This window comes from Tachypleus tridentatus, chromosome 9 (genome assembly GCF_004210375.1).
Source record: "Tachypleus tridentatus isolate NWPU-2018 chromosome 9, ASM421037v1, whole genome shotgun sequence".
In the NCBI taxonomy this organism is placed as follows: Eukaryota; Metazoa; Arthropoda; class Merostomata; order Xiphosura; family Limulidae; genus Tachypleus; species Tachypleus tridentatus.
The window spans coordinates 38944451-38958186 of NC_134833.1; the positions used below are offsets into that span (position 1 = coordinate 38944451).

The 13736-nt window shown below is 33.6% G+C and overlaps 1 protein-coding gene across 2 annotated transcripts in view; it reads right to left on the minus strand.

Annotated features, from left to right (window-relative positions):
• Positions 1 to 13736, minus strand: part of LOC143225097 (sonic hedgehog protein-like) — a 91669-nt gene that overhangs the window by 29782 nt on the left and 48151 nt on the right. Inside the window, exon 1 of one of the 2 annotated variants that reach the window (XM_076453882.1) lies at positions 6596 to 7014. The exons of the other annotated variant lie outside the window; for it this stretch is intronic. Coding sequence (XP_076309997.1) covers positions 6596 to 6685 — 90 coding nt within the window. The 5' untranslated portion in view covers positions 6686 to 7014. Of the gene's footprint in view, positions 1 to 6595; positions 7015 to 13736 lie in introns of those variants that run through there. 2 annotated transcript variants of the gene reach the window in all.

Below are 13736 nucleotides of genomic sequence, written 5' to 3' on the forward strand. Positions count from 1 at the left end.
TCGATGTATGATAGGTTGTGAGTTTACGAGATAAAATATTATTTTTGTGATAATTGTGTTAATCGTGCATTTCAAACACGTGCAAGCATATGCATATAATGAAAATAATGCAATGAAAGTTAATACTGTGTACACGGTTTTTTTAGAAGAGAGTACCTACAACACACTTTATAAGATATATAACAATAATTTTTGTTTAGTTGTATGGAGCTTTTTGTAGGGTATTTACCCAACAAAATAAAGTACATAAATATAAACACCAGATATATATAAATGAAACAAAGAGTTCTCGCATAAAGTAAAACTAAAATATATATTTTTAATGTTGCTTAAGGAAACACTGATAATGATACAAACAAAAGAAAGTATAGAACTGAAAATTGTACTTTACAAATGTATACAAATATTTTCAGTTCAGCGACCAATCGTAGAGAAATTTGAAAGATGACTTAGATTTAAAAGACCTGTAAATTTTCGCACAGACTTTAATGTTATACATATACCTGATGAGTAACACTTAGGTTACGAAACCGGTTGCTAGTAATTTGATAGTTGATAAAACTCTTCGAATAAATTTGAATTCATACGAGAACATTTTTGTTTTAATTAAGTTATGCACTTTGCTGACGTAACATTCGTTATTAAATATATATATATGTACGTGTGTTTTATGTTTCGCGAATTAATTATACCAAAATAACAACTGAAAATAACTAATATTAGGTTTTAGATGTTTGAAGTGAAGCCTGTTATAATCTAATACCATGCTGATTCGTTTTCTGAGGTATGCAGAGCTAAGCCTTTAGGGTAAATATGCTAGGAAGCTATCTATACCAGTACTAAGGTTTTTAGAAACTTCTCAGATAAATCACTCGCTTGTATGTCATTCGTGCTATCAGATAAGCTTAAAGGCTCTGTTCTATTGTAAACGTCAAAAGCGCACATCCAAGTATTCCTTTTATATATTTTCATCATAAATTTTAACGTTTTAAGTGGATATAAAAGTTATTGATTGCGTCTAGAAAGGGAATATTTGGAAATGGGATTCTTTGCGTATGTGAAGAATTTAGCAGCGATCTAATGAAGCACCAAAAATTAAGAACCGGTTTAGGAGTCTAAGGGTCTTTTATAAAAATAAAAATTTTTTGTTTTGTTGTGTTTTTTTGTTCTCATTCCACGTTTGTGAATTTATCTTCATCCGTCTTAAGATCGCTGGGAAAGGCACGTGGCTTTTCTGGAATTTTGGCATAATAGCGTAGGGAAAAAAAAAGACTTGTTGGTTGTGATGAAACTCGTGGAACGTAAGAAGACAAAACAAAAGCACTGGAGATCAGGCTAATAAGTACGCGCTGTTATGAATGCACGTTTCAAAGGTGCAGCTAATATTTTGATACCCACAACTTAAGATATATATAAGTGAGATAAAGATAATTCATGGTCTGAAATGTTGATATCTGTTTAAGGCCACACACACAGTTGTAACACTGGGTATAAGTGGAGTTCTTGTTAACATGATATTAGTTCATGTGCAGCACCAAGGGGATTATATAGTTAATGTTTAATACTGAGAGAGACGTTGACAAATACAAGTATGAATATAATATATGCATATACACCACACAGGAAAATCAGTAGCTAATCATACCTTTATGTATCTTCCTAACAACTAAAAAGCAAAACTAGTGTTATAAAAATATTGTTAATAACTACCCTAATTGCTATACAAACTAGGAATCATATGATCAGTCAAGTGATCTGATTTTGTTTGTTGCGTTCTTGAATTTCGCGCAAAGCTACACGAGGGTTATTTGCGCTGGCCGTCCCTAATTTAGTAGTGTACAACTCCAGGGAAGGCAGCGAGGCATCACCACTCAACGCCAACTCTTGGGCTACTCTTTTACCAACGAATAGTGGGGTTGATCGTCACATTATAACGCTCCCACGGCTGAAAGGGAGAGCATGTTAGGGTGTGATGGGGATTCGAATCCGCGATCCTCAGATTACGAATCGAGCGCCCTAACCACCTGGCCATGCCGGGCTCAAGTGATCCGAAATATGAACGATAGTAATCCAGCCTAAGTTATATGCAGTGATTTCACAAAATCTTGTTTTGATTGCCAAACTGAGATAAATCACGCTGTTTAAAGTGCTCCAAGTTGCTCGTGAAATGTGGGTGGATTTCTAAGAAGCCATTTGAATGTTACTTTTATAAATTGTACAAGTAAAGTCATTACAACAGAGTTGGCTAGAAGTATCTATAAATATCCTTAGCATAATGATAAACAACTCAAGTAAATTTGACATTGTTCAGACAATTGGACAATGTAGAACATTATTCATGATGTTAGTTGTTGTTTTTAGCTTTCTGGGCGTTTGTAGCGTATTTGCTCGAAGACTGAATCAGACGCCCGCAGCCACAATTGAACGCTTTATGAGTATGCAGACAGTTCAGAACAGATTTCCTGATGAGTTGTATACTGCTCACAGTTGTATACATCTGTTCAAATAATAACAATTGATTCACTAAGTATATTGAATCAATTGTTATTATTTGAACAGATGTATCACGCTTCACCGTAAAGCAAGCTTACAAGTGTATACTATAACCATTCCACTCAATGATCGTATAAGAAAGCAACACAAATGTGGTGTTAATACAAGCTAAGTACAGGCAGGAGTAAGAACTGGTGGACTTACTGGCTAGTGTACTTAGTAGTACCATTAATATCATACATTACGATGACAATAGTCTACGATTCTTTGCCATATGATGACAGAAGAGGTACTGACACTACTTAAGACTAATGTTATGATAATACATTCGTTGACTGACAATACTTAAGATAATACATTCGTTGACGAAAAAGAGATTGGCCAAATGGAGTGGTATGGACGTTCATCGGACTTCACCCACGTCCATCGTGTATATGATACCACTGGAAGTTAAATCATATTCTTTTAAATAACTCCAGGTACTAAATAGACTCTGAAAAATCAGCTCTTTGGGAAGAGAAACTGAAGGTATCTCAACCCCAACAGAACTACATCAACACTTTATTCAAAGCTTACAATTTGTGTCGAGCTGACCTTGTAATTCACCGCGACCACAATCCCTATTGAATGAACATCATGAACTGTAAATATATAAAAATAACTATGTTGTTTGTTTGTTTTTAATTTCGTTCAAGGCTACACGAGGACTATCTGTGTTAGCCGTCCCTAATTTAGCAGTGTATTATTAGAGGGAAGGCAGCTAGTCATCACCATCCACCGCAAACATTTGGACTACTCTTTTACCAACGAATAGTGGGATTATATTAACATCATAACACTCCCACGCCTGAAGGAGCGAGCATGTTTAGTGCGACTAGGATATGAACTCGCGATCAGCAGATTACGATTCGAGCGCCATACCGAACCTTGAAAACAAATAACAACATATATTTCAAATGTTCATTTAATAGCATATAGGCTTAAGGACCAATTGTTCCCATCTTGAAGTAGCAGGTGTTTAATTTGTATATGCAAAATAAGTTGCGAAAGAGATGGAGTAATGTTATTGCACAACATTGCTTCGTTATAACTGAAACATCTTATTTATCCTTTAACTTTCCTGTGCAGTGTACATGAATTTTACAAACACTTTGTTCGTCAATTACAATACAACCTATTGTTTAAGAGTATGTAATTGTTTTTCATTATACAAACATATTATCCTAGCATATAAAATTATTACTCCTTTAGTGAAAATACTGAATGATTCGTCATTCAACACTGATTTATTTTCGGATAACATCCTAACAAACACTGTAGTTTATTTAGACTACCGTATAGTTTAATAAAATGTTGTATTTTTATTGTCCAAGGAAATATTATAATTCATTTCAGAAGGTGAAAAAAGTTTAAAAAAACCTTTTCAAGTGCGAGTGTCACGTCGTCAAGTCAAAAGTAATTCTATGTTCTAATCATATTTTCAAGATAAACTGCTTGAATTCATAAGTGTAGTTCAAATATTACGACACAGGATTAGTCTCATATGAAAAGTTTTTTCAAAATTCCTGAATTTCCCGTTATATTATTTACAAAATGTTAGTGACTGATCTCTCATAATTATTATTATTATCATATAAATTGATAAACACACGCAAAAAAACAACATTTTTTCCTAATCTTTACCGTTTTATTACCTCAGAAGTTTAAGTGCTAATTATCGTATTATTTACTGGAAAGACATAAATAATTTATTAAGAAGCTGCCAAGTCAACACATCTTCATCAGGAATAATTCTAAATGCTACTAAAATTATACTATACAATAAGAAGTTAAAAATAGAGAAAATATCAATAATAATAACAAAAAAGACGCTATCTATGTTTAGCCTAATCAGGTTCATTCTCTGTAGAATATCAGAACTCGTGTTATAATTATAAGCTTATATATCATTTCTCTTATCGCAAATTACAGTAGCGGTTTATAATAGATCACCCATTCGTCGTTCTTACTGCAAAAATCACGGTAGGTAATATTATTAAACGCATCATTGTACATTGTGTAGAGCCATTCTTATGTTTGTTCGACTACCTTTAGGTTATTTATAACAACGACTGTATAACCTTGATATCTATCTAATCGTTTTAACGCTGTCTGTGGTTCATAAGGAGCCTCATAACCTACTACATGTGTACGTATATAGCCGCGTGCGGGTCGTAGATGTAACTTAATGTTTATATTGCAGACATGACACATGTACCACAGCGATTAATAACTTACTGTTGGAATTGGGTTGATTTTACACATCATTTATTGATGTCTTGAGTTTCTTTCCTTTTGTTCTCAAAGTTGCTGACAAGACCACAGTTTTTCTTTTGCTGTTACTTTTTACTACTGTGTGATCAAGGAATGTTACACAAACGTCTAGGCTGTGTTCCACAAGAGAAATCTTTAAGTTATAGTTTAAAAGATAGCATTAAGCTCAGTTTTGAGCATCAGATCTACAACCGCGGTGATAACTGATGTGAGTGTCGAATTATAGCCAACAATGCGTGATTGCGAATTTCACATATACTGCAGATTGAGTAGCCATACTTGAAACTGACTGTAAAGAGTGATGAGAACTGTGCAAGCAGAAGATGGCGATTCTAAATGAAAGTGAGACAGAAATGTTGAGGTTATATAGTAATTAGAACATGTTTAGTCTAACACAAAGTATGCATCAGAGACAACCCAAAATGTTTAGGGTCATCACAATAGAAGGGGATCATAGAAGTGTCACGACCTAACCCCCCCAGAAATGAATAGAGGGAAATATATATATATTAATAAAATCAATTGTAATTGTTAATTAACATGTTTTATACCTTGTAGGGTGTAAACAATACCACTCTAAGCGGAAATCTGGTCAGTTGTGGCACAACTGTGACCGGTGTTTACTATGGTCAGCATATAAGGGAAAGTGAAAAATATTTCTGCTATAAAAATATTTAAAATGTTTATTTATATGTATATAATATTATATTATGACCCATTACATTGAATATATATGCATGCATCTATCTAACCACACAACGTGAAAAATTAGAATCGCTATATATGTACATACGTCTTTACAACTTGAACAAAATATAAACGTTTTATATAAGCTGGAAGGCAGCTTGTTATTAACACCCACCGCCAACTCTTGGACTACCCTTTTACCATCGAATAGTGGGATTGACAGTTAAATTATAACTCCCCCATGGCTGAAAGGGTGAGCATGTTTGGTATGAAGGGAACTTGAAACCCGCGACTTTCGGGTTACGAGTCGAGCACTCTAACCACCTGGCCACACCGGGCCCTGAGACGTTTCGTAACATCTGATATCTTCTTATCCAAGATTCGCTAGTTTTGCCGTTGCATTAGTTCTTATTGTGTTGCTGCAGAATTGTTATCAGGTTTATCTTTTATCGAAACTACTATCTTATCCAAACGTCGCTAGTTTCGACGTTACAACTGTTGTCGCTGTAATGCTTCGTCACAACAGCTATCTTATCTAAGCTTCTTTAGTTTCGGGATTATAAACATAGTACGAAACATTTTGTTATATATTTTCAGAACAATAATCCCATTTTGTATTTGTTGTTCTTTTGCTAAACAGCAAACTTTGTTAACAAACTTTAAGTTATGACTAATAGACCCTTATTATTAATAAAATAAAACACGAACGGATTAATCGAACCATTCAAAACAACTTAAAGTTTTCATTAATAAATCGGTTCATTAGTTTATCAATGGGTGATTATGATAAGATATAAATAATAGTGTTCGTACGTTATTACTACTTTCACAATATCATGAAGGATTTGGGCTTTAAGACAAATATAAACACTTTAGATTTTTTAGGATTGAGCTCTCTTTGCTACCTTCATTTCGGTGTTTGTTTCCTAACTTGTTTTTATCATATTAAAAATAAATAAATAAATCAAAGAATGGTTGAAATTATTCTTTTGAACACGCATCAGTGCCCTCTATAACAAAATCTTAACTTATCAGTAAATTGACTCTATTTTATCTGACACAAATTCCTTCACATCTGTAAATTAAATTGAAAGATTTCTACCGCCAGTCCTTGCCCTCTCTGCCTACTGGGAATCACGTGTAACAGATGCGTAGTTTCGACCAATCCGGTTTTCTTGGGGACAATAAACATCCTGCGGAAGATATGCGTCAAGCGTATTTGTGGACATTGGAAGATTTCTCAAAGTAAACCTTGCGTTCCGATGAACGTTCTCACGATCAAAGTATGTTCATTTCGTCACACACCCTAGGTCCAATAGCTATTGGTGACACCCCTACGGGGGGTCTGAATAGTGCTTATAGGAGGACAGGTTCGAAGAGTGACAGATACACACTGACAGCTAATTTGTGACAATTTCCATGCATGTCACAGAGAAAATCGAGCGGATAATTTACGCGAGTAATCTGCAATCCCTAATCAGGTCGTGAAAGCTGTTAGTGCACCACTACAGAATGAGAAGCGTACTCGTTGCTAGACTTTTCGGTTCGTGAACTTAACTGCTGCCAAGCGGCTGCTGGCGACGCTAGAGGGCGGGTGTGACTCTGTAGTCGCGATAAATTCTCAAGATAAATCTTTTGAATATGTAATATTTTCGATAAGGAAACTTTTTCCTGTTTTTTTCACAAAAAACAAAACCTATGGGACAATACTGAATAAAAATAAATCTCAACTGGTTTAAATTCCTTGCAATTTCACAACTCACTGGAACCTGGTTAAATACGTATCCAATCATATTCAGATCGGAAACCAAAATGTGCATCAGTTAAACGTTCATTGTAGAAACATTTTTTCGACTAAAATATAAAGAATAAACACGATAAGAACAAAGACATCCAATTCCATGGCAATAACATTTATATTTAATAAGTTTTGTATGTGTATTTCATGAGACTCTAGCATATATATATATATTGTGTGTATGTGCATACATATATATATATAAACGTTATTTCAATATTTCTAACAGAAGTACTGAACTGGGTGTTTAAAGCTATCATTTCTAAAACAAAGTCTTTTAAGTGTAGAGAAAACTAGGACACCTGTCGTTTTTACAACATTTAAAACTACTAATATAATTTATGACATCAACGTTTTACACTCTTTGAAACTGCAAACATTTTTTACTCTAAGACGTCAGCCTTTTTTAGAGCCTTTACAACTACATATACTATGTTTTATGACATAAGTTATTGTACACTTTGTATTTTATGATATCTGTTTTTTATAACCTTTAAAATTGCGGATATACTTTGTCATATTTTTTACAGACTACAGAACTACAGATATTATGTTTTACGGCAGTAGATATGTTTTATAACATTAACAAATGCATTTTATGACGTCAGCTTTTATAGAGCCTTGAAAACACAATTACTGTATTTATTATCTTTACTATTATTTTTGTTTTACTTTAATATCAATAACTTATAATTCAAAAACTTTCTTAGCGAGTGCAATATTTTTTTTTTATTTCTGTAGTTCCTATTACACTACAATACAATTTTTTATTTCTGTAGTTCCTATAACACTACAATATATTTTTTTTTTATTACTGTAGTTACTATTACATTACAATATAATTGTTTTTTTTCGGTAATTACTATTACACACCGCGTCCTTTAAGCGAGTATACGATTTTGGTGACTAAAGATTCATTGGGGTACTTTTTATTCGTCCACCCACACTCTATCATTGTTATTCAAGTATTAAATAATAACGTTGTCCATGAAACATGGCTCTTTCGGCATCACACAAGTAACAAATTATTAACAGTTTCATGTGCCTGGTAAGAAACAAACTTTCAGTTTAACTCCTACGACAAGTTTTACGAGGAAGACAGTCACTTAAATGTATTGTAATTTAAGTGAATCCTCTATTAGGCCTAACGCCTCCGGGACCGATGACAAAGAAGATATGACGTTCGGGGATCTTACCTACATCTAACCACAACTTCGTGCTTCCTGTCATATCACGGTCCGAAAATTTCACGATGCACTTTCAACATGACCGAGAAATTTCTACAAATCTATAAATTCTACAGTAGTTACCCAATAAATGTTTACGGAGCCGAGAGAATAAATAATGTGCTTTTCTAAAATTATAAAAGATAAAGAAAATTGTTCGTGGCAGCATGAAATTCGTAACTATTTTATCTTTGTTCAACCTAAGTAAAAGAAAATATATATATATATATATATATACTTTTTACATCGGAAAATACTCTGAAGATGAGAAATATAGTGTGGTTGGAATACTGACTCTTGAAAACTTCTAAAGTGTTTGTGGCTTAAGAATGTAGTGTTTAAACATGTAATAGGTCTAACACTAATGTTTTATATCAAGTATAAATGTTTGTATTTTCAAACGCGAAATACAAAAGTACCTTCTTCACGAATTTGACTTTTTAATCGGGGACTTTACCATCAGTCCAACTTATTGTGGCATTCACAATTTACCGTAATAATTTAACTTTTACACACATATTCTAGAATGGGACAGATAAAATTATTACGAGCTTAATATTTTTAATTATCCATTTAGTAATTATTCTTATAATTATATATTTCCTGTTTTAAGCTGTCAAATAATATAGTATATATGTTACTCTGGTTAATCTTCTTGATGAGGAGTACGACATCGGATATTTACCACATCATCCTGGTAATTGGAAATGTTTCCAGTAACTGCTACGACCTCAAGGGGTGTTCAAACAGAACGTAAAAGAAAGTGTATACATCACAGCCACACTCCGGGTTTGGCTGGATTAAGGAAGTTGATGCAATTACATTTATGTTAAGTGTTGTTACGGATGCCGGTTTATAAAATACAGGTTATATTTTGTAGTGAACTAGCAGTTTGAAATTGAAAGAAACAAAATCTTAGTCTATATATAAATATTCTTTTCATGTCGCTTCTGTGGCTGACTGAATCATGTTTTTCCTGGATGCATGAGTGACGAAGTATAATAGCAACATATACTGTCATCTTTTTTCAGTTTCCTATGATATTAATTTCTATAATAAGAACTCTACAACGATATCAACGTTAAACGAATATTCTTTATAGTGTGTGTACATTCGTGAGTTCATTCATTTCGTAATAACTTATTGTACAAGAATTAACCTTTGATGGACGTGCTGAAAAACAGGTCCGATACCTTAACGAATATTTAGTTTAGTTAGTATACAGTTCTAGTTAGAACTCCAGTACAATTTCAAAAAACATCTTTTCTGGTCAACTTCTACAATTTATGACAAAGATCGTTACTTAAAGAAAGTAATAATTTCTAAAGATCAATAATAAAGTTAGAGTAGAAATGCTAACGTCAACCCACGATAATGGATCATTATATGGTCGCTAAATCAAAAGCTTAGAAAACGCGTCAGTTTTCTAAAATTGCGAGTCTAGTGAATATTTGCCAAAGACTGTTGAGATAATTCAACCGTTGTTTGAATTTGGCCAAGTTGTTAGAAGGTCTGTAGCAGATCAGGATTATGGACTTCAGTATAATCTTGTTCCCATGGAGACCCAACACGAAGGCCTAACCAGTTTCAATTCTCTGTACAATAAATGTTTTGATAGCTATGTTTTGTTGATGGTTTAACAGAATGACTTGTCGTGCCCACTAGCCAACAACGAACCCTCCTTTCTATAATCCCTTTATATCACACCTGAGAACCACGATGCCGACAAAGCCGACACGTACTCTGAGCTATTGTTCCGTGAGAACCGCTAATTTCAGCCATTTTACAAGCCAGTGCTCTCGAATAGTTCGAGTCCTATCCTGTTAGTTACCATTCAGGATAAGCCAATGATTGGCGTTTAGCGTTATTGAGGGCAATGGGCCTTTACACCTGGGGTGGAAACTGGTCAAGCTTCTACTAAGAATATCAAAATATGAATTGACATGCGTAGTATTGAAATGGACACGGTCTTTTAAAGCTTTGAAACATAACACGTGTCGGGATCCTTGATAAAAATCTACTAAAAATAATTACACTTGTTTCGGGTTTTCCTTTTGTCATAAATGTGTTGAAGCGGTTATGTTCCAAGAAATTCATAACGTAACACCCTCTTTTCTTACATAAAACTAGTAATAGTCATATATCGTAACATCTACAAAGAGACATTTGGTTACTAGTACTGTTGCTAATATTCTATGTTAAAACGTATTTGTCACTAGGTTTTGTAGTTTTATGTTACAGCTATAACTTGAAAAATTTAATACCTTTTGACTAAACAGACCATATTTCCCGTCGCTACCAGATTATGCCATTACACGGAGAAAAGCTGGTGCACTGTGATGGTTAACGCCCTTGTTGTCATGAAAGTAAGTAATTAATTTCCCTCATATCTTGCTAACAAAATCTTGTTTGTTTGCTTGGAATTAAGCACAAAGCTACATAACTGGCCACCTGTACTCTGCCCACTACGGGTATTGAAACCCGATTTTTAATGTCGTAAGTCCGCAGACATTCCACTGTTCCCTTGGTGGATCCAACAAGACCAATCAATAACTGTGTCATTCTTACCTAAAGAACAATTGTGAATGAAGGAAACACAGGCATTACAAAGATGTAAAGCAGAACAAAGATTCATGATTGTTACACATTATGTTCTGCAATCTCTCTTTTATACATCACAAACACAGTACACTCTTTGTCAAGATTTTGTAGGGAAATCAAATATAACCGAGATGTAGTCAATATTAGCACCGTCCCATATATTCAACATTATATGAACGTATCCATCCTTATCAAAAGCTCAATGTTTCATTTTTTTCTATTGTGAAATTACGTGTTACATATTTATTTTTTCTACAAGTGGGTTTTCTCGACATCACTGGTTATTACAGCATTTGACTTTCACGTTGCCAACAAAACAATAATGTCTGGCATCATAACCTGAATCCAATAAATGAAACTTTCTGTTTAGGTAAACTTCATTTTTGATATGTATACAAATCATTATGATTGCCTTTCAATAAATTCAACAATGTCGTTACGCCATCCTAAATTACCTGTGCTAACAAAATACTTTTGAATTAATTGCTTATATTAAAATTTTTATTGTAATTTTCTCCGTAATAGATTTAACATAATTTTATTTTCTCTTCCCTTTTTAAATGAATGCACAAAGCGTCTGGAAGTTAATAAAATCATATTTATATCTTAAAAATGTCAGCTATAATTTCCGGACATTCCGTATTTTAAATATTTTTATTCTCCGTAGTTCTGATCCCTAGTAAAATCTTTCAAAATGTTTTACTTCATGTTTCCCAATTTTCAAATTTTGAAACCTTGTTCTGTCTTTACTTAAAAGTTTCTGAACTTGGACTGTTTTATAGACAACCGAACTATACCTGTAAGCAGTCATCTTGGTTTTTTTTACACCTGCGATAACATGTTTCACACTCAAAATACACGTGAACAAACTTTTATCAGTGCGGCTGTCTGTTTCCTTTATCCTTTTTTTTTATAATTGTGTTTTGCTTTGTGCAATGGTAAAAACTATGTGTAGTTTGTGAAGTCGTGACAACTGGCCTACAAGCGAAAGCTTAGCAGTAATGGCGCTTCTTTTACATTATTTGATTACGTGTCTTGAAGCCATATATCAAACGATTAATCTTTGAAACGTTAGATTAATCTAACTTGCTTGAACACATGAGAAACAGTTCTATTTCCTTCATGCATCTTTATTTCAGAACTTACCTTCTGCTGAGAAACATCCAGAACTCTAAAGAAAGGTTGCTTTTATATCTCAGGTGATAAAATAGAAATAACCACATAGCATAAATATTCCCATTAAAAATTTATTACAGGCGTTGTGTACTTAGCTCTTTTAAATTTTATCTTTTTATTTTTATTGTACAGGGTGGTCAAAAATAGTTCAACAATTAAATAAGATATACACGACTGTCAGTGATAAAAGGACCGAAATGACCTAAACACATGTGTTTTTAGATCCATACTGAATAAATATTAAAATATTATTTTTTGACTACCGACTTGTATTTCTATTTAACAAACAAACTTGAAAAAACAACACGAGCTTCATTATTAAAAATGGAAAACACCCTGACATTTCAAAATTAAAGGTTGTGAGGATTCCACAAGGCACTTAGAAGTTTTTAGTCAATGAAAATACAGTTTTGTATGTTTTTCAGTCTATGCATACTAGAAATTTAACTCGTGGTAACAAAGTAAAGAACTTGGCTATGCGTGGTTATTATTCAAACCTTTTTATTATTGTTGAATCAAGTGTCAGTAATCTGTTTCAGTAAAAGTATTCCGTTCTCAGAAGTAATATTAAAATTATTATTTAGAAAGGTCTAGTTTTTAGCGTGCAGGAAGTGAATATAAGGGTCTATGGTTCGCATTTCATTAATATAAAATATCGCGCTCTACTATTTGGGGTTGTGGATGCGTTATAAGATAAACAGTCAAAACCCAGTATTCTATCAGAGTATAGCCCAAGAACGGATGATGGGACTGATGAGTGACTTACTCCTTCTAACCTATGAGTTCAAAATTAGGTACAGTGACTGTAGATAGCTCTTGCACAGCTTTGTTGGAATATATGAACAAATAATAACAACGACATCAACAAGCTGACAATAATTCAGATTGTTTCTTAAGCAGGGTTTAGCATGGCTTCAATTTTAAGGAGCTTGTATCCCAAACTGTTGGTCGTGGGTTCAAATTTCATCATCGAACACGCTTACCATTACTGTAAATCCCACTTTTCGTTGGAAAAGAGTAGCTCAAGAGAGCTGGCGGTGGAAGATAATAACTAGCAGCCTTTCATCTAATCTACCAACTCTAAATCAGAGACTGCTAGTACAGATGTCCTTTGGTTAGCTTTAAGTAATATTCAAAAAAGAAAAGTTGTAGTCTTAAGCTTGAAAAAAGTCTTAAAACAACCTTCACATATTGTATGGTAAGTACTTATAAATATATTGACGAAATATCGTAATAAATAACGACATTATTTCAGTTTGATAGCACTGATGGAGAAAATTATCATAGCGGGAGAAACAAAAATGTGTATGTGTGTTTTTCTGAGAGCAAAGCCACATTGAACTATCTGCTGAGCCCACCAAGGGAAATCGCACCCCTCATTTTAGCATTGTAAATCGATATACTTCTCGCTCTACTAGCGGGGGGACAGAGAAACAAACCTA